The sequence below is a fragment of the Pimephales promelas genome, chromosome 6, assembly GCF_988280905.1.
Source record: "Pimephales promelas chromosome 6, fPimPro1.hap1.1, whole genome shotgun sequence".
NCBI lineage: Eukaryota > Metazoa > Chordata > Actinopteri > Cypriniformes > Leuciscidae > Pimephales > Pimephales promelas.
In genome coordinates, this window is record NC_142774.1 from 12,135,125 (window position 1) to 12,156,262 (window position 21,138).

A 21,138-nucleotide genomic window follows, 5' to 3' on the forward strand; every position below is an offset into this window, starting at 1 on the left:
TATCATTACAGCTGAAAATCAGGATTTTATTTTATTAAACACTTTTCTTGTAGTAATATTTCATTTATTTTATTTATAAAAGCCATAAATAGTAATCTTATGGAGGACATTAAATTGTTTAAAAACAACTTGTATATTGTAAAAAAGTGTCCACAAATCTGTCAATTCAGCATCAATTCTGCTGCTGTCCTATAATTTGACTTTAAATTGGTGGAATTATCTCCCACAACTGTAAGATACAGGAATGATGTCACAATTACTCACTGATAAGGTCTGAAGGACTGAAAGATGTGTATGCTCTCTCACTGAGAAAATATCTATTTATTTTGTATTTTGTAAATTATTTTGTAAATTGTCAAAACTTTTCCCACAATATCAAAAGGAAGCCAGCATTTATCACTGATCACACAGTGGGTCATTTAAAAGTAATTTAATTGTGATTTCATTAGTGCCATGTGCTCTTAGGATTTATGCAAGCGGAGTTTTTGGCTAAAATGGTAAATTATGTTACCATCTAACTCTGTTACTCTGGTACAATTGCCTAATTTGTCTGTAAAAGTGTTGACGAACAATAATATAAAGAACGCATTAAACTGAAATCATTAAACACTGAAATATTAAAATATATAACAATCTTAGTGATCAAAATGTATCTCCAATTAAATCACAGGCATCTTTTTCCTGCTGTACTGTAACCCCACCAATAGATGGGGCTTCATAGACACCCCATATGCCTTCAAAGCCAAGACAGATGTATAAGGCATACTATAATTTATTTAACTGCCAAAGAGTGGCCTGTGTAAATGCAACATGGTTACAAGATTTGTGGATAGAGTAGAAAGAAGTGGCTGTGGAATGGCTTGGCTATAGTAATAATAACCAGACAGGTTTACAATAGGAGACTTAAAGCGATAAAGCACCTTTTCAAGATGCAACTGGGTGACCGTTTGGATGGAGAAATCAGCTGAATTGGGTCATATGCTAATCTGTAAAGTATTTTACTCTCTATTCATAAAATACTGAATGCCCTTGAAGAGAGCTTAGGCTGAGCCATCACAACATGCCCAGAGGAAAATACACAAGGAGCTTAACAAACAGAAGCTGAAATGAAGGCACAAAAGAAAATTGTTAAATTTTATAACTTGATTACAATTTATTTGCCATGTTTCCTTTCTCGGTCTATCATAGGAAAGAAATGTGCGGTTTAAGCTTATTGGGAGAATAGCGATATCATGTGAACATAAGGACAAATGGGGGAGGGCTGAGTTCATGTGATGGGTAAGAATTGTGACATAGTGAAAGACAATGAGGGCAAGGGGTAGTTAAATAAATGGAAGAAATGTATGTGTGTTGGGGGAGAAAAAGTAAGAGAGAGAGAGAGAGAGAGAGAGAGAGAGAGAGAGAGAGAGAGAGAGAGAGAGAGAGAGAGAGAGAGAGAGAGAGAGAGAGAGAGAGAGAGAGAGAGAGAGAGAGAGAGAGACTAAAGTATTAAAGGTCTCAGAACTGGTCAGCAGTGTGAAAAGGCCATGCCAGTCTAGATAAGGATCAGTGGGGTTACATGCCCATGAGGCCAGGGGCTGTCTGCCCTCACATAGGGGGTCGCACTTGGTGCCATATCAGAGAAAGTGCCGAAATACACAAAGTAATATGAGCTAAATAATCTTTGCCTCTCACTCACAAGAAGAAGAGAAAGGAGGGAAAGAAGAGAAGAGAAGAGAAGTGAACCCCAGTCAATATAGGCCTACATCAAAACCTGCAGTAAGTGGGTTAAGTGGCCGCAGAGAAAACACACATCATTTTGCTTGACATATGTAACATATCACAATATGGATTTTCAAACTTGAAGCCTGTTTAAATACAGTAAGTGCCTTAGATATTGCCTGTTGCCTGTTACCATTAAGCAGCCTGCTGAAGCATATTTGTCAAAAAATTAGGCGTTCTCAGGCTAAATTTTATTTTCCAAGACAGGATCTCTGAGTCATCAAGTGGGCCAATATCTATGGATTTATTTAATAATAATAATACAAATAAAATAGACAGAGTATACTCGACTAGTCTTTGCTGAAATCAATAGGCTAATGCCACAACGCCGTTGCCTGTTAACGAACACAACATTTTTTTTATTTAGGCCTATCTATCGTGAAAAAGAAACGGAAAGCTACAAGTCACACCGTTGACAAGAATCGTACATTAATAGGCTATAATAACTATATACTATTTACTATGTATTCTTAGCCTATCAATTTTGTAAGGAAAATAAATTTCTTAAGCCAAATACGAAAATCGTTTTAAAACCCCATTATGAAAAGCATGCGGTGACGTAAAAAAGAATATTAATTTAGCTCTTCAACAATATGATTTAAAGATAGGCCTAATGAAAATTCCTAATTCTTGATATAACACGTTTTAAGTTAAAGGATGTAACAAAGTTCTCAATTGCACGCTATCCAAATATTAAAAAGTAGGCATATGAGTTAAGGGTGTGACATCGCTAATTCATGAACGCTGAAGAAATGGGTTTTCCAAATGTCAAAGTTGTTAACACGTTCATGTAAACGAAAATCCTAGAAAATACATCTGCACACAAATTTTATCATCAGACGAAATGGACGTTTATTTATATATTTATTGATTGGCCTATGTTGTTATTAGGCTAAAATTACCTTTCATCTTCACGTAGAAATTCAGGTTTATTGGGACACTTTTCCCCAGTCATCATCTCAATGGTAAAAAATCCCAATCAGCCTGAATTCACCTAAAAAAAATAAAAATAAAACCGACAATGACTCCTGATTGTATACGAAGTCCACCACAATAACAATGTCTAATAATTATTAATATTTTAATATAGCAAAAATATGGAACAAAAACAATAAAATTATGCTACTAGGGCCTTTAAACTTATTTTCAAAATCCAAGATTTTCACCGTTGCACTCCTGCAAATAGCAATAGCCTAGGCCAAATCTTTTTTTAAGCCTATTCATTTTGTGGATTGTATGAGTTTTCTATTTGCTTTACATGTATTAACATAACGGAAGTAGTCTGAATCTGAAGTTATTTACCAATTTAAATGTAGCCGGAAGATTATTAGGCCGTGACTTCGCTTATTCATGATCATTAAAATAAGTTTAGACTGTGTTGGGTAACGGGTTTTCTTTAGGCCAGAATAGCCTCGTTATTTATCTCAAACTATTTGACATGCTGTCCTGAAGCGGTAGCCTATAACGTCAAATCGCAAATCGCAGACATTTTAGAACAAATAAAACAATAATATATCACATATATATATACCTAAAATAATGCATAAAGTTTTTTAAATTATATATATATATATATATATATATATATATATAAATATAATTTTAAAAACGTTTAAATTTTAAAATAAAGTTTTTAAAATTATATATATATATATATATATATATATATATATATATATATATATATATATATATAATTTTAAAAACGTTATGCATTATTTTAGGTAATTATCTTTTATTTTCATTTAGTTGGGCCAATGTTGCAAAACACATGCTGTAATAAAAATTGTCGCAACCTATTTTGCTTATTTGGCATGATTAAAATCACATAGCTTTTCAAATTAATTTTAAGTAAAAAGTAGGCTATTATTCAACATAAGTGAACCAAAACAAATATATCACGTCACACCAAATGAAGGTGATATTAAGAATCAAGTAACTGCTAGGTATTTACACTTGTGGACCCATTTAGCATGGATTTGGGTTTTTTTATGCTTCATAGCGCATAACACATGCACTCAAATTCAATATAGAACCGCAGGGGTTTTGACTAAATTTTAAACAACCTTTGATGCCAGAACTTGTTTAATGGATTTTTTTGTATTGATAAAGTATGTTTATGAGTTGTTTAATTCATACATTTAAATTAAAATTAATAATGAACAAACAAAATGAAATAAAGCTAAAGCCACACAATTAAGGGAACCCCAAGCGCTTGACAGAAACCTTTAAGGTTCTAAAAAAAACCTTTGAAAGATCTCAGTATTATTATTTCGTGCATGAGGTCCTAATGTAGCATATATTTATAATGAATTTTTCAACATATAAATTATTTCGAATTGCTTTCATTTTTTATTTAATTTGATTTTCTAGAATGATATATGCTTGCAAATTAGCTACATGCACTCAAATAACCAGGAAACCTTTTTTTAAAGAAGAAAAAAAGAAACCTAAATGCATAATGCAGCCTATTTGTCCAATCAGTGTTCGAAAGATTATTTTTAAAACGATTTTCATGGGTCAATAAATAAACGTCTGGCTGAGCTAGAAGGTTTAGTGTTTACAGATCGTTGCAAAAAAAAAAAAAAATCCGGAATCTTTAGTTGTGGTTTAAATATCTTATTTGACTTAATTGAACGCATAAACCAAACACAACATATCCCGGGATGCCCCGACGAAGGCTGTCTCGCTGCCTGCATGCCATATACAGTGGCGTTTGCTGTAACGTCGTTGTGATGTAGCAACCCATCCGACCAATAGACGCAGCAGCATCCGATTCCACGAGATCCCCAGCTGACGCGATGCGCTGAACCACTATCTGTATTTTGATTTGCTCTCTAATTGACCCACATACAGCTCTCTGTGACAGGGGTCCCACTGACCCTGAGGCACGACCAAAAGCGATGTCGAACCGGAGCCGGTAATACCCTTTCACGAATAATCCCATTTGCTATTGTGATCGTCCAATAGCAGAATGCCCTCCGCTTGTTAAGCATTTGACTTGACTTGGATTTTTCTTTAGCCCACTATACAGCGCTCGCTTCTCTCTGTAGCCCACTGACGCCGTGGACGCACGGAGGATTTCGTCATATACTGAAGCGATGGTTGAGCGGGGATATCCGAAGAGAAGGGATTTGTTGCCTTTTGCTTAGAAGTATTCTCGAATCACCCGCCGGCGGCTGCTGTTACTGGTAGATTTTGTTCGAGAAATGCATGACAAAAGCCAACCACAGCATACTTCTCCCACATCCAGGGGCTCGTCGTTTTTTATCGAGAATATACTTGGCACGTGTAGGACAGACAAGTCTGTGCGTCCTATACAGGATGGCGATGGCACGGACAGAGAGATTGTTCTTAAGGGCAGCAAGGCGTATCGGAAAGAAATGTGCAGTCAAGCATCCAGCACAGGCGTCAAGACAGAGATGTGTCGGAGCACACCGATTCTGGAGTGGTATGGACGGGAAACCCTTGAGAGTAAGTTTACAGTTCAAAACTCCTCAGTTATTGTGTAAAAAATTATAATAGCCAAAGTGAAAAACTATAGAGGTTGCATAAGCAGAACAGTGATCTCTACGTGGTTGACTTAATTTAAATGAGTGCACACAACAAATTGGCTTTGCTTTTCGTTGATGAAACAGGCGGACTTGCTCATTATTAGTTCCTAACTGATTCATTATTCTCCGTGTTAGTACAGCAGCAATTGTTCCTCTGACAGGTCCACATTAGTTTTAAGCCTCATTAGGTAAAACCAACAAAAGCAACTCGGATACGCAGAGAGCCGAGTCTCAATGAAAGACTTCCCAAACTCGTTAAAAGCTTAAGAGTGCAATTGGTTTGTCTGATTCGTTAACTCTGCAAAGCCGTGAAAGCCACAGGGAGAAAGTTGGCTGCTTATATAGACTGATACACAACATGCACATCAACGGGCACGGGCTGAACAGATTTTTGATATCACAATGGCAACATCTTTCTGATCAAATACATTGCGCATGCTTTTCTTATACACGTTCATTTCAATCTCTATTTAGGTCCAAGAGAAGAAACCCGCAATTCCAGTGAACACTGCCGCAGCGACAGGGACACCCCCGTAGCCTCTGAGCTTCTTGGTGGAGCAGTAGACCGAAAAACGAGCGAGTGTGTGGTTGATGAGGGAGAGGACGCTCCACAGCTCTTCGATGAACGTTCGGGTCCCGACACTTCCGAGTCAGGCTCAGCCCGGAAGAAAAAGACCCGAACTGTGTTCAGCAGAAGCCAAGTCTTCCAGCTAGAATCCACGTTCGACATAAAGAGATACCTGAGTAGTTCTGAGCGCGCGGGACTCGCGGCCTCCTTGCACCTGACCGAGACACAAGTGAAGATCTGGTTCCAGAACCGCCGAAACAAATGGAAAAGACAATTGGCCGCGGATTTAGATGTTGTTAATTTTAACCACAACTCCCAACGGATTGTACGGGTGCCCATCTTGTATCACGATAAAACAACACCCATGTCAACACTCAGTTTTAATGTGTCTCCAGTCTCGCCACCAATCATGGGCTTCTCGAATTCAGTGAACTATCCGTTATCGTCCTTTGCTCATTCAATGAATTTAATAACATCGCAGATGACAGGCCTTGTCTGATGGGAAAATGACATACAGTATTGACAATTGAGACCCATGACAATTATCATCAATTGGTGCAATAACTGATCATGCTGGAAACTGCAACATATTCTGCATCCAAAGAAAAGAGAACGCCTATCACAAGAGAGAGAGAAATTTGTGTTAATTGCCACTGTTATGTCTATAATATATCTTCTGTGCATGGGGGCCCTCACATGTATGCAAATAAGGGCCACACTTGCTTTGTGCAAATATAGGCCTATTCTAATTCAGAACCACTGATTTATAAGTTTTGTCACTTTTCACATTATACATTTTAATAAACGAATCCAGTAAAAGTAATATGATTTTTCTGTAAATGGGTCTCTAAGACATTTATATGAATGTGCTACGGGACAGCTTTAAAACCAATCATCATGCAAAATTTATTTTCACAGGTGTCCAGATGATCTGGATTACTTTGGGTATATTTTCTAAACGAGTAAATCAAATTTAACCAGTTTTCAAAGGATACTATCACTATTCACAAAGAAAAAAAGGTCTGGTTTAAATATAGGCCCTCTTATGTGCAGTCAGTTTTTACGGACACAACAGAAAAAGCAATACTAAATCAAAACACGGTTGAATGTAATATGTACAGTTTACATTAAATAATCCAATTTAAATCGAATAATGCATAATTGTGTAGAATATCAAATGTATAGGCCTACACGAGGCCTACAAATAAATCTCATGAAAATAGCTACTCTATTAGCCTACTGGGCATATTTACTCTGACAACAGAATAAGTACTATTTAGCCTAAATAATGTTGTTTGAAACAACATTTTCGTCGTATTTAGACATATGCAATCATATCATTATAGTTTACAATGATTTCAGAAGTATTTCAGGGTCTATTTTGAAAAAAAAAAAAAAAAAAAAAAAAAAAACACGGACAAGAAAAACAAGAAGAAAAGACAATAAAATCTTAATTGTGGTGACTGACTGCAGGGTTCAATAAAATAATATGCATTACAACATTATCGTCCATGTATGCTTTCAATGTCCAATACATAATGATTAGGTAAATTATCAAAGGACGAGGAAATACGACTTAAAAATAACTTGAACGGAAAAAGTGAGGGTCATCGTTCAGGCTGCGCGGCTAAGATATTTCGAAAGAATCACATTGGGGGAATATCTAATTAAACTTTGTTAAAAAAAAAAACGAAAGTTACAAGATTTTTATTTTACACACTAATTTAGTGCAAGAAGTATGCCTAAAAGCATTATTTTAATAATAGCCAGATGAGATCAATAACTTGAAAAAGTCATAGCTCAAGCTCCCTTTCTTTTTAAACTGACACCCCAAAAGCATCATCAAAAGAGCTGGCAAAGGCCGAAAAATTGGCCTTTTCTGAAGAGCACTCGTTTAAAACAGTAGGCAATGTGATTCATATAGCCTGTGTGTGCCAGATGTCTGGATAGGTCTGAGCTCTAGCTCCCACCCCCCTCTGCCATTGGCCACCGTGCTGTCTGATTCTCGTGACCAATAAACGATGGAGAATCGTATTCTTCCGGTCAGTGGACTAACAGTCTAGGCGAACGCAGCAGCACTGCACGTCGTGGAGCGATGGTGCTCGGAGAATCGAGACGTTAGTTTACGACGCGGCAAAAAAGAAAAAAAGAGACAAGAACAACGAGGACCCCGCATCTAACGGAGAATATGAGCAAGGAGGAAGCGTCATGTCGACCCGCTTCTTTGAAGTTCACCATTGATAATATCCTCAACTCCAAGTCGAGCAGCAGAAACTTTGACAGCTGTCATTCAAAGACTTCTCTTGTGGTGTGTCGGGATGGCTGTCTGCATCATCCCGGAGAGGGTCCATGCAAAGATGGGTCGGATGCAAGATTGCACGCCATTGGTAAGATATTGTTTTTAATTTAGGCTCACAACTGCAATAATGTGCTATTAGTGATGTATTTGTTCAGAAAGAATATCAATAGCGGTTGCCTGGCTTGCAGATAAAGTCAAGATGGATGGAGATGGGAGAGTGAACGCGCTGAAAACCGTGGACGTCCGCAGCGAGAGCACGGACAGCTGCGACGACGCGCAACAAAAGAACAACGGCAAAAAAAATAAACTGATGACGAAAAAGAAAACACGCACTATATTTTCAAAAAGACAGATCTTCCAACTGGAATCTACGTTTGACATGAAACGCTATCTGAGTAGCGCAGAGCGCGCTTGCCTGGCGAACTCTCTACAGCTCACCGAGACTCAAGTCAAAATCTGGTTTCAGAATCGACGGAATAAATTAAAAAGACAACTGTCTACTGACCTGGAGGGACCGACTAGCGATCTCGGTGACATTGGAAAGACGGTACCGCTCCCCGCTTTATATAAAGAGAATAATATTCTCGGAAGGTGCATGCTTCCAATGCCTCTGCCAGTCGTGTATCCTGGAGGTAGTGCGCCTTACTTCTACTTCTCAAATGCCAGCAAGTATTTCAGTATGTTTGATGGAGATATATGACTTAAGACCCTCGCGCAAGGGACATATGCAGTTTTCTTAGCTCTTATAACAGAACCGACAACACGGCCCAATTTTGATAAGCATTGTCTGCCTTTTTGTGTGTTTTGCTGAGAACATAGCTGAGATAACGGTCAGTAAAAAAGCTGGCTTGCATTTCTATGCAAAACCTATTTTATTTATTGTATGCTATAGACAATTTTATATAAAAATTAACACCTATACCCCAGCCATACTGGCAGAAATGCCAGTGCCAATCATCCTGTCAAGTGTCTTCACATGGCAGCAAATTATAACACTAACGTTTTAAGGTTTACATTATTATTATTATTATTATTATTATTATTATTATTACTACATTTCTGCCAAAGATAGATTATTGATGCATGCATTTGTATTTTAAATGGCCCTCTACTTTTTAAAATGAGCAAATGAAAACGTATTTAAGTGAATGTATTGGTTAATTTGCATTTAACGCATGTTTGTATATGTACTATATTCCTTTTAGATTTTTTTTTTTTCGTTTTAATTCATTTTCAGCATAACCTGGCCAATTAAGTAAGCTACCAGTATTTTATCGAGTGTCATTAAATCTTCTGTTTTACACTTCAAAAGGAAACTTTTGTGTCCTGCCTTTTTTGTACTATAACTTGTTGATTTGATTAGTTGTTATGATATTGAATCAGCTAGGTCACACTCTCGGATCTTGATCAAACACGCGAGTCTCGTTAACAGTGATACAGTCGCATGTTCTTGAGGAACTATGGCAAGCCAACAAAATCACAATCCGACGACCAAGCATGGACTAAGTCTCAGGATTTTTTACAGATCAAGCATGCGGCTTGTTCCACCTGAGAATGCTTCCTCTAGATTACAAAAAAAAAGTATTAAAACTCGGGCTTGTATTGCAACAGTGAACTAAATTAGGCACTCAAATAAACGTTGGTGTTTAATAGATTTTACAAAGCGCTAATGAATTTGTGCATGCAGTTTTATAGTTTTTAATTAGGCTATAAACCAGCCTATCTAAAGTAAACTACTCAGACTGTTCAATTATTTATTTATTTATTTATTTTTTCAAATGAATAGCTGAGATTTATTTTATGTGTTTCTGGGAGATCAAACAGAAATACAACTTTCAAAAGCGTATAATTTGTGGTTATTCGAGTGATGAAATTAAAAGTCAGATTAGGCCTACTAAAAAGAATACGATTTTATGGCACACAAATTATTATTTCTAGTGAGGTCATGTTAGACCACGGTATTTTATAAAAGACTGAACCTCAAAAACGTGTCATTTGGTACTGCTCTTCAGCTCTGCGATTCATTCTTGACCTAAATTAAAGTCGCTGAAGACGTGGCAAACGGGCCAACTTGCCATTCGGCGGCACTGGTAAACAACTATAGCATGGTATTGTAGCTTAAATATAAAATGAGTGGTCAAATTTTTATTGTTGATAAAAGTTGATGTTCTTTGGGTAAAAAAAGTTTCACTGACGTTAGGCCTATTTGGTCAAGGATAAAGAAGATAAGTTGTTAGTTGTGCGTTTCATTTTATTAATTAGCTAGATAACAGCATTGCAAACAAGGCTGAAACCTTTTACACGCACATCGGCCAATTACAGATCAGGTTTAATTTTCAACCTAAACTAGCAAATCAATTATTGCTTGTCCATGTCAATATATTTATAAAATTAAATAAAGATAACATTCAAATTCTCTATACATTTTCAAACCTCCAGATCTTGGTATGACTTTTAAAAAGCCCCTCACTGACATGACTTCAAATCCGTATAAAACAGAACTTTCACACAATGCAAAGTTGAAAAACAGATAGCCTAAAAAATATCTTAAAAATAACTTTACCGATAAGCTAACAGAACACCGCTCATTTTCATACCCTGACTTTGTTCTCATTCATTTGGATTATTTTGAGTCTGGGCTTACCAATTTTTCCAGTATAAAATCACTCTTTTTACAGAAAAAAAAAATTAAAACTATAAAGTAAAATAAAACATAAATCAATACTAAAACTTAACTTTACATATACTTTACAATTACACTGGATAAGCGTCATGATTGTTTAAATGCTTTGTAGCAATGATGTAGGCTAACCAAAATATAATTTTGAATATTACTACTAAGGAAAATCTCACGACTTCTTAGTGTGTATTTTTTATAGATTCTGATCAGTGCACCAAATTTAGAGAACTTTCAAATCTAAAAATATTAAGATTATGATTGTATATATATATATATATATATATATAATCACATATTCATCCATCTAAACCACAGTCAAAATGTCTTTTAGTTCAGTCAACAACCACTATTGTCAGTCTCATATTCTATCACACATTAGCATTTCTCCATATAAGGTTCTGAAGTAACCAAATACTCAGAGCCTAAGGGCCAAAGTGCCAAAATACAGTGATGCTGTCCACTTTACTTAGCCATTTTTCAACCAGGCAGGGACTCCAATGTGGTTCTGAGGTGGCAAGATAATCACTGTGAATTCAGTATTGGATACCTAACTCCATTCCATCTATTGCTACAATACTGCCCATTAACGCATGGTATCTGTTAATGGTCTACAGTCTGCATATGTGTTAGTGGGAGGGGGAGAGCAGACTTCCTGTCTCTGTGAGAGAGTGATGTCTCAATACAGGGAGAACACCTTCTGTCGTCCTGCACTTTGCTCCAAAACCACAAGGTTCAAATGACCTTCCACCCCTCTACTTTATATCCCTGTCCTCTCTTGTCCCATGGCCAAAAGGAGGAGAAAAATCCATTAAAACCAAGGCCTGATCAAAGAAGCCACAACACAAACATGCCATATGTACAGGTTTAGGGGTATCAATGACTGCAGCGGGTTATGGATGTCTCTGTACTATAGTATTGATTAATGGCACATTTAACTAGAATAAATGATGGTTTTGAGTTTCAGAAATCACATGATGTTTTCATATGTAAATATACCATTGTGAATTATTTAAAAAAACATTTTTTAAACCATTAATTTCTTCAAAAGACCGGATATCTCCTTTACATTCTACAGTCGGCATATATGTTATTGGCCTTAAACTTACGTTAAAGGTATTACCCATGACCTTGTTTTCCTTTAAAGCCAATAACTGTTCTAAACAGATCAAATCTAGAAGAAACCTAAAATACGATGGTCTCATGTTTGGGTATATGTAATAATGGCCCAACCCATTCAAACTCAAGCTGAATCATCCAAGCACTCCCAAGAGCAATGACGTGCACACATTTAGGTGCAAATGTGTCCGTGTCTTTATAAAGGTGTGTGTGTGTGTGTGCATTGGCGAGTGTGTCGGGTGTTTGGGTCCTCGAGATAGCATCTCCTAAAGTGGCCTCCTGTCGGCCGCCAGAGACTCTCACATTTCCGAGTGCTCTGATGCTTGCGCTTGACAACAGCAGTCCACAAGGCACCTGAGCTCTGGAAGCAGACATGCTGTCTGCATGATTGACAGCCGATACAGGAAGAGGTGTGGCTGACCATTTAGGAGTGATTATATAGTCACTTTGCCAAATTAAACCAAAATGAACATTCAGCAGGAAAATTTCATTCATCAAAGACATTTGTTAAAAAAAATAAAAAATGTCTCCATTTTTTAGTAATTCAAATCGGATTTTTTTTTTTTTTTTACAAATGTAACAAAGGTCATGTAAAAACTTTTATTTTTTATTTTACACACACACACACGCACACACACACACATATGTGTGTTGCTGTGTGTGCTCTAGGCACACAGTAAGTTCTAGGCTGAACATACCATTCTTCTCCACCCCATGCCTTGTCACAGTCCATCACTTCCTGATGTTCACTGAGCATCAACTATACTGCATACCTCATGTATCCACACACATACTTCAGATGAGAACAAAGAACAACTTAAAAGTGGACATAAGTGTGGACAGCAATTCTCTGTTATGAGGTTCCATTGTCTAAAATATTCTGCACAGTTCTGGGTCAAGTAGACTCTGTTGGGGGTTGTGGTTGCGTTGCGTCTGTACATCTGTACTCATTGTCCCACTTTGTGTGTGTGTGTGTGTGTGTGTGCCGTTCTACCCAACTTGGAAGTGGCCTGTGTTGCTGGGGGTCCTCCAAGTACTTTGACCTCAAGACCTTTCTTAGTTCTCTAACAGAGGTCGTTGTCATTGGCAACTGGGAGGAAAGCACCAGAGAAATTTAAGATGGAAAAGCAGCACCCTAAATCCTATAGACCATTTTGCAAGATGTAAACAACACTAGTCCAGAAACACTTCCTGTTTCAGTTTGTAACTGTTTTCTTTATTTCACATGTAAAGAAAAAATCTTAAAGATGTTTGTTTAACTTTTTGATTCAGTTTTATATGTTCTGTCGGCAATATATATATATATATATATATATATATATATATATACGCAAAGAAAAAAGGCTATCTTCATCACTAAGACTTGTGGTAACCATACAAGATCAAGAGGAACAAACAATGTCACAATTTATATTAATTTTAATTTATGTATTTTGTATAATCAAGGCATATCCATGGTAACAGCCCTACAAAGTGTTAGAGCATCAGACATCTATTCACCTCCACAAAGAGTCATCAACACAGAATCCTTGGATAGTTTACCCAAAAGTGACAATCCTGTGATAATCTACTCACCCTCAGGTTGTTTCAAACCTGTATTAAAGTTTTTCTGAATTGCCAAAACACATTTTCATCTTTAAACCATTACTCACTTTCTCAAAACCTTAAACATAAAACCACATTTTCAAACCACATTCACAGAACCTCTGACTCATCTGGCAAAACCATTTTATCTGTGCTCAAAATCAAACAATGCTTTCAGACAGCGAGTCAAAATTATAAACACCAGATCATTCATTAGTCACTACATCAAAAAATGGAGAGCACAGAAAAAAACTATATTGTAACAAAGTAAACAAATTTTGTAATTACGTAAAAAAGTATAGTAAGTATAGTAATCCTGAATAGTAGGCCTATTGAATGTCTCTATATGCACCACTTGCATACTGTGAAAATACAGCGACCCAACTGCCAAAGCCAAAAAGGTTACAGTAAAAAAAAAAATCTAAATGAACGCATGTTACAGTAAAGTACACTCAGAAGAGTTGTGCAACTGCAAAATAAAGGTCAGCGAGAGAAATTTGATTCTTCTTCAGCATCATGTCTTTATGTTGGTCTGGCTGGAAGAGTTTCTCCACATCTCAGACACTGTCATCTCCCTGAGGGAAAGGCAAAAACCCTAAAGCAGTCAGCATTGACAATATTCTCCACACCTTGCTCTTCTTCATCCTCATCCTCTTCCTCCTTGTTCACCTCCTCTTACTCATCCTCTTCCTTCTCTCCCTCTTATATTGTTTCCATCCATTGTTGATATAACAACATCCAACATTTTGAGTAAATTGTGAGACCCTGAACTGACTTGTATTAGGTACAGTTGGTTTGGTCACATCTTTAGAAAAAAAAAGTGAACAATTTTGAGTTAATGTGTGTAAAAAAATGACAACTTTTTTAAAGTAAGTGCACCACAGTGCAAAATGCGTTTTGGTGAGTGAGAATGTGTTTAGAGTTTTAAAAAAAAAGTACATGAGATTTGCAAACAGTGTTTTAACTACATGAATGTGTCTAATATTTTACAGAAAGAGTGATTTTTTTCAACAAATTGGTTTAGACTATTAAGAATATGGTTCAGAGATTGGGGTTTAGTGTTTCAGAAATTCAGAAAAACTGTAATAACACAGTAATAATACGTTTTTGAAGAATGTCAGTCACCAGTTGATAGACCCCAATGACTTCCATAGTAAAAAAAAAAAATACCATGAAGTCTCTGGGGTCCATCAACTGTTTGGTTACCGACCTTTTTCAAAATATCTTCTTTTGTGTTCAGCAGAGGGAAAAAAAGAAATGAATTCAGGTTTGGAACAGCTTAAGAGTGAGTAAATTATGACATAATTTATATTTTTGGTTGAACTATCCCTTTAAATGTTCTCTTCAACATAAACATTCTATTGTTTAACTGAGTTTGAAGCTTAAGTACATATACTGTACATATAATCAATCATTTGATACAAGGCACTGACAACAATAGGTTTAAATTTAATTAATAAAAACAAAAACAACAGTCGAAACAAAATGTAGAGATTTGGAGGTGACGAGAAAAGGCTTGACAGACGTTGTTGGATAGAGTGGGTGCAGGAGTTTGGGGGTCCACAGAGAGTAGAGGTCGTGTCTCTGGCCTGAGGGTAAGACCACTCATTGGAGTGAAAGGGCCCCTAATATGATGCTAGGAGGAGGATGAGACAATAAGATAATTACTATTCTAAAAAATAGAATAGGAAAAAACAAAGAGGGTGTTTGAGAAAACACAAGTGCAACAAAACAAATTGTAACATTAATTTAGAAAATCAGGTGCCAAGGACACGATTTAGGATGGTACTAGCAATTATTGGAAACCCAAAATAGCTTTGTGTGTACTTCCTAATATTAAAAAAATTACTCATTAATAATAGATACGCAATAGCAAAATGGAAAAGAAGCACATAATAAAAGAAACAAAGAGACCTGATGAAGGTAAAACAGAAAAAGGAGAGTTAGATAGACAACCATTCATATTTACGAAGAGACATTGCAGCAGTGCATAATGTCAAACAATAGGCTACTAACCAAACATCCACACAATGGCCGCAACACGACATGATCAATAACCAAACTAGCCTCATTAGAACGACCTCCTTACACTCTCGCGCACTCGCAATCACAATCACTCACTGCAGAGTGTAAACACATTGGCATCTCTATGTAGCCTATTCCACGTGGAACTTGCCAAGTGCTGACCTAATAAACCAATAACTGGCCTAATATGTTTCTCACCTTCCACAATCAACATCTCGTCGTCATTCATGTTTGATGATTAATAGGCCATAAGTGATAGCAGGTAGTGGCCTATTGTTATGTGATTGAGTTTATAGGCGATGCTGCCTGCATGCGTCAAACAACTAAATGTGAGCGGAAGGGAAAACTAAAACATTATTCCAAACGCAAGTGAGCAAATTATATTCAAGGCCATTATAGTAAAGGGTAGCATACATTTTCAAGTAATAACGTTTCCATTTATGATCTTGAGTTTCTGATTAACACATTATGATTTCAAAATGGACAATTGTTATTTTTAATGGACTAGTGTAGTGTATAAATTATATATGATTTATCCATGCCATCAATATTCAAAATAAATGAAAAAAAAATAATTCATTTGCCCTCATAATCTTTAAACAAAATAATTTTTTGATCTGATGACGTGTTGTTTAGTGGCCCGAGGGCGGGAAAACCTGCAGCAATAGCAAACAACAACAATCCAATCCATTCGTGATGGACAAAATCTAGTCCCACCCAAAAAAAATTTTCTTTTTCAGTCATATATACGTCTTAGTAGGAAAGGACTATCACAACTTCCATTTCATGACGTCTGTAAACCCAAAGCAAATTATATAATTACTTTTTGCCATACGAAGAAAATGAGAAAGGGTTGCATTACAAAATTGTAAAATTCATTTTAATGGTCATGCATGTCAAAAATGAATTAACCTAATAATTAGCAATTTGTTTAGAATTCAGTATTTAATATACACACATACCCCCCTAGCCCCTCTTAAAAAGTATACTAAAATATGTAGCCAATAAACCAATATGAATTTGAATTTGAGACTGAGTGAGCGAGTCCCTGAAGTGGCCAGTGGTCCAGGGGGACACTTGTAACAAGAACTCCATGACACAGCACATTACAACATAAACAACATCCTATTCGTTAGGACGAGCAACTGGAGAAGAGAACAGGGCTTTTTCAATACCCCCTAAAGAGTTTCAGATAGCTTATTGATCTACTAATTTAGTAGACTTCTGTGGCCTGGGTGATGCTTGGCGCTTAAGGAAATTGAATGGGGGTTAGTGGACAATGAACCGTTTGGAAAAGAAGATCAGTGAAGCAGAAGACTGAGACAGAGAAAGAGGAGGTGCACGTGTGTATGAACACCAGCAGGCTTCTCTGTCTGGTTGTAAGTTATCTAGTCAAGTATGTGTGTGTGTGTGTGTGTGTTATGTGAAAGTGGAGAGGGTGAAAAGCCAAATGTGTTTAGAGTATCTGGGGAGCTTGGGTGTCTGATTTATGCATTAGGTTCCACCAGATATGTCAGGAAATTACATGACATCATCCATGTTCAGTGCACTTACATTTTTAATATTCATAATTAGTTTGATAGATAACACATGGAAGTATATATTGGTTTTGGTCATACATAACAACAAGTACAGTAGTGGACATGAGTGATGTCTGGGGATATTTGTTTTTAATGACCCTACAAATTCAATGAAACAAAATGCCAATATATATATATATATATATATATATATATATATATATATATATATATATATACACATCTGTCTGCTTTCATTCAAATTTTTAAGAGTAAAATATCTCTGAAGTATATTCCCCTTAATGTTTAGATTCCACACACCCCAATTTTTGGAATGAAAGATCAAAAGGATAAACACTGCATATTTATTTTTTAACAGACAGTTTTTATTATATTTATCAGGGGTACCATTCATTCTCTGCATTCTAAGCACGACTGTAAATATGTGATGACCAGTAATGCCCTATAGTATATTGTTCACACACACTATATGTTGATATTCTTAAAAAAGAAACATAGACTGTATCAACTGTAGCCACAAATAATATTTAAATATGTTTATACTAAGAACCTGGATTCAAACCCATTGCAGTACAGCTGTCTATTGCTCACTTAGTGTGACAGAAAAGACAAAATCGATGTTCCACACACAGCAGTGCTGAAACTTGAGACTAATGGGGGAATGAATTGAGTGACCAGCGTGCTTGTGAGTAAGACTGTGTGTGTGAACAGCAGAAAGACAGGGGTGAAATTTATCCGAGTGCAGAATGGGCTCCTTGGCCTTGCGAGAGCGAGAAAGAGCATGAGATAAAAGAGGAGAGGAGTGAAGGGGTGTCTATGTACTAATGGAGGTGTATTGACTCTGCTGTTCTTTCTGAGAGAATATTAGCATTAGTTTGCCCCAAGTGGCATTGGACAGTGTCTGGACTTATAGATCTTCATGGCTATTCTCACTCAAATGATAATTAGTACTGGTCCTTCATTCCTCCACTCCATTCACTGTCATCCATTCCTGATCAATGATCCGGCGGCGCCTTTTTTATTTTACTAGAGATTATCTGTCTAATCCGTCTCCACTCATCCTTCCTGTCCTCTTTTGCTCACACTCGACTCATTGATCAATAATCTGCTTTTAGTAGCTCATTCAAAGTCACAATATAGCACTGTGCTCGTCTGAGTGTTTGTGTACTTATTGGGTTTGTGGGGAGTGTGTTTAATTGATACAATAGAGTGGTGATAAATAGAGTGGCGAGTAATTTGTATTGGCCATAACAATTTTATCAATGTTTATTAGCATTTGGTTGTTAACATAATCACTGCACACAGACAAACTGTTGCAGATTCAATAAGCAGCTGAATCTTAGATACTCAGAAAACCATCTTGGTGAAATATAACAGATTCTGTCCAGAGATTTATGAGCTATTCCAGACTATTGTAATGCTATGGCAACCATTAAAATGGACAGTTCAGACATTCATTTAAAGAATAAAGAATGTCAAATGAAAATATTTTTAAATCAATGGGGTCCAAAACAATTCTGTCTCTGTCACGGGTTGCTCCACAAATATGACGATGAGATAAGTGGTATTTCAATTAGTCAAGTATCTTCAAAGCTGCAGTCCATAGCTTTTAGGGGGTTAAAAATGATCTAAAATATATATTTGAGAAAATACATAACCAACCAGTGATCAACACTCTCTGCTTGCCTTAGCTCGATTCAAAGTGGTAAGCCTGTAATAATGTTTTAAATTCCAGTGGTAGTGATGGATTTCCACGGGAGATTCGAGCATGCCTTTGCATTAGCCTGCTACGTCACTGCTGTACATAAAGGAGTCTCGGCTAATAAGCTATGATTGTGAGGGTGTTGGAGGAGGGTATTTATAGCCTTTTCTCACAGCACTTGATATAATTAAACTTAATTTAATTGCCGTTTCCAGAAAGGTTCAAACGACAATCACTAGTGACAACAGATTCATCCGCTGTAAAATGCAAAAGCTACAGAAAAAAAGAGACTGAAACTGGACCCATGCGAAAAAAAAGGATACATTTCTGAAGGACATTACATGTTGTTACGCAATTGCTGACATTGTTAACATTAACAATTTGAGAACAAAGTATAATTTGCACTGTTTTGCTCAATATGATAAGCGATTTTTAGATTTGATCATCGATTTACGGTCAGAACCAGAACAAAAATGGATATTTCTTACTTGTTCAGATGACATTTTCTGGTCAAAATTATTAAATTATCACAGAATACAGAATAATCTGTGATTCTGAATGCCAGTATCCACATCAGCACGGACACTGACAGCTGAACACTCTCTTCAAAAACTGTGTTCATTCGCCCTGTGACGTGTCGAGGATGTTAAAGTACAACTCACGTAAAGTTGATAATTCCGCGAATGACTGTAATTCCATTTTTCGAACAGAGATGTCGACAAAGGGGAAAAACTCTGGGCTGCGGCTTTAATAAAACAAAAGTGTGCCTTATAAATGGGCTACGATAAAAATTAAACCAGAACTGAACATAATTATGGCAGTCTCATGAGTGGTGAATTCACACATAGGCCTATGACTTGAGAAGTAAGCGTAAAGGTTTACCCCTGAATTGTTAATTAGTATGGTGTAGGCCCTCCTATTGTAGCCAATACAGCATAAATATCTTGGGAATGACAGGTCCTGCACAGCGGCCAGAGGGATTTTGAGACATTCTTTTTCCAAGAATCCACATTGTGATGCTGTGAGCATATCATGTGAGTGAAGCCGAGCGGTGTGAAGCTCAAAATTCCGCTATATCGGTGTGACAGTCTGGGTGTTAAGTATCAATAAAACAATATATGTTTCACAATGTCCACAGCCCAATATTTGCAGTGTTGGCACCATTGAAACTAACACTTGTCATTGGCAAGAGTGACCTGTGGCTATAGTAGCCCGACCATGAATTCTGACTCTGTGGAGCTCCTGATGAACAGTTTTGGTGGAAACGGGAGCGTTGAGGTGAGCATTTAATGGCGCTTTTCCACTACACAGTACCAGCTCGACTCGACTCAACTCAGCTCGCCTTTTTTTGGTTTCCACTGTGTAAAAGTTGTACCTGTTGTTGCTTTGGGGTACTTTTTTTTGTACCACCTCCGGCGAGGTTCTGCTAAGGCGAGCTAAGGCGATACCAAAATGTGACGTGAAAACACTGCCGACTGCTGATTGGTCAGAGTGAATAGGCACCATTCACTGGGTCATCATTGCACACGCCAGATGGAGTATCCAGAATAACCCCGCTATTTTTAAATAGTTTTTGCCAGAGATAGCTACTAAACTAACTACTATTATTATGGCAACTCAGAAGAATACACCATGGTCAAACGAGGAGGTGCAGACTTTCCTTTGTTTGGTGGCCGAAGAAAGGATCCAGCGAGAGCTTGATGGGGCAACGAGGAACGAAAGGCGTCGCTATGACGACCGGGTACTATTTGTGGCGGTACTGTCTGCAATGGAAAACAGAACGAAAAGGGAGCTGAGTCGAGCCGAGCAGAGGCGGTACTGGTAATGGAAAAGCGCCATAATTCTGCAAAGAGTTGAGCAGCTTTTTTATGCTTTTTGAATACATTAAAATCTGGGCATCCCTTTTAGAAAGCTTCTGTTGCGTCGACACAGTTACTCCTGTTGGATGTGGTTCGTCTTATGGTGGTATGCCGACTTTACCCATACATGTAGCTCTCCATGCACCACAACGACTTGCTGTCCTGGTCACAGATGAGCCAGTGAGAAGCGAACCAACAAATTTTCCTCTCTTGAAATCTGTTATGTCTTCCATTATGTTGTGTGGATTGCAATATTTAATGTACCACTGTGCTATTGCTCTGCTAATTCAACCTTCACACTCTACTCTTACTGATGGAATGCAATATCAGTTGCGGGGGGGGGGGGGGGGAGAGAAAAAAAAAGGAATGCAATATCAGTGAAGGCCCCTGTATACTACTTGGATGAAGGTGGCCAGGCTAAATAGGTTTAATATGTTTTAATGTTTAAT

The 21,138-nt window shown here is 37.1% G+C and overlaps 2 protein-coding genes and 1 long non-coding RNA gene across 3 annotated transcripts in view; 2 read left to right on the plus strand and 1 right to left on the minus strand.

Annotated features, from left to right (window-relative positions):
• Positions 1-21,138, minus strand: part of LOC148978503 (uncharacterized) — an 89,718-nt gene that overhangs the window by 61,641 nt on the left and 6,939 nt on the right. Inside the window, exon 2 of the long non-coding RNA XR_016169016.1 lies at positions 2,664-2,755. This is a non-coding gene — a long non-coding RNA (uncharacterized LOC148978503). The remainder of the gene's footprint in view (positions 1-2,663; positions 2,756-21,138) is intronic.
• On the plus strand, positions 4,775-6,689 carry hmx1 (H6 family homeobox 1). The gene is made up of 2 exons (XM_039690396.2): positions 4,775-5,235; positions 5,790-6,689. Exons 1-2 carry the CDS (start codon positions 4,971-4,973, stop codon positions 6,380-6,382), a joined length of 858 nt encoding a protein of 285 aa, XP_039546330.2. The 5' UTR covers positions 4,775-4,970; the 3' UTR covers positions 6,383-6,689.
• Positions 7,906-9,514, plus strand: hmx4 (H6 family homeobox 4). The gene is made up of 2 exons (XM_039690408.2): positions 7,906-8,270; positions 8,371-9,514. The coding sequence occupies exons 1-2, from the start codon at positions 8,072-8,074 to the stop codon at positions 8,880-8,882; spliced, it is 711 nt and encodes a 236-aa protein (XP_039546342.2). The 5' UTR covers positions 7,906-8,071; the 3' UTR covers positions 8,883-9,514.

Coding starts and splice junctions, on each gene's coding strand:
- hmx4 (XM_039690408.2), top strand. CDS start 8,072: ATGAGCAAGGAGGAAGCGTCATGTCGACCCGCTTCTTTGAAGTTCACC. Junction 8,271..8,370: donor TGCAAGATTGCACGCCATTG/GTAAGATATTGT, acceptor CCTGGCTTGCAG/ATAAAGTCAAGATGGATGGA.
- hmx1 (XM_039690396.2), top strand. CDS start 4,971: ATGCATGACAAAAGCCAACCACAGCATACTTCTCCCACATCCAGGGGC. Junction 5,236..5,789: donor TGGACGGGAAACCCTTGAGA/GTAAGTTTACAG, acceptor ATCTCTATTTAG/GTCCAAGAGAAGAAACCCGC.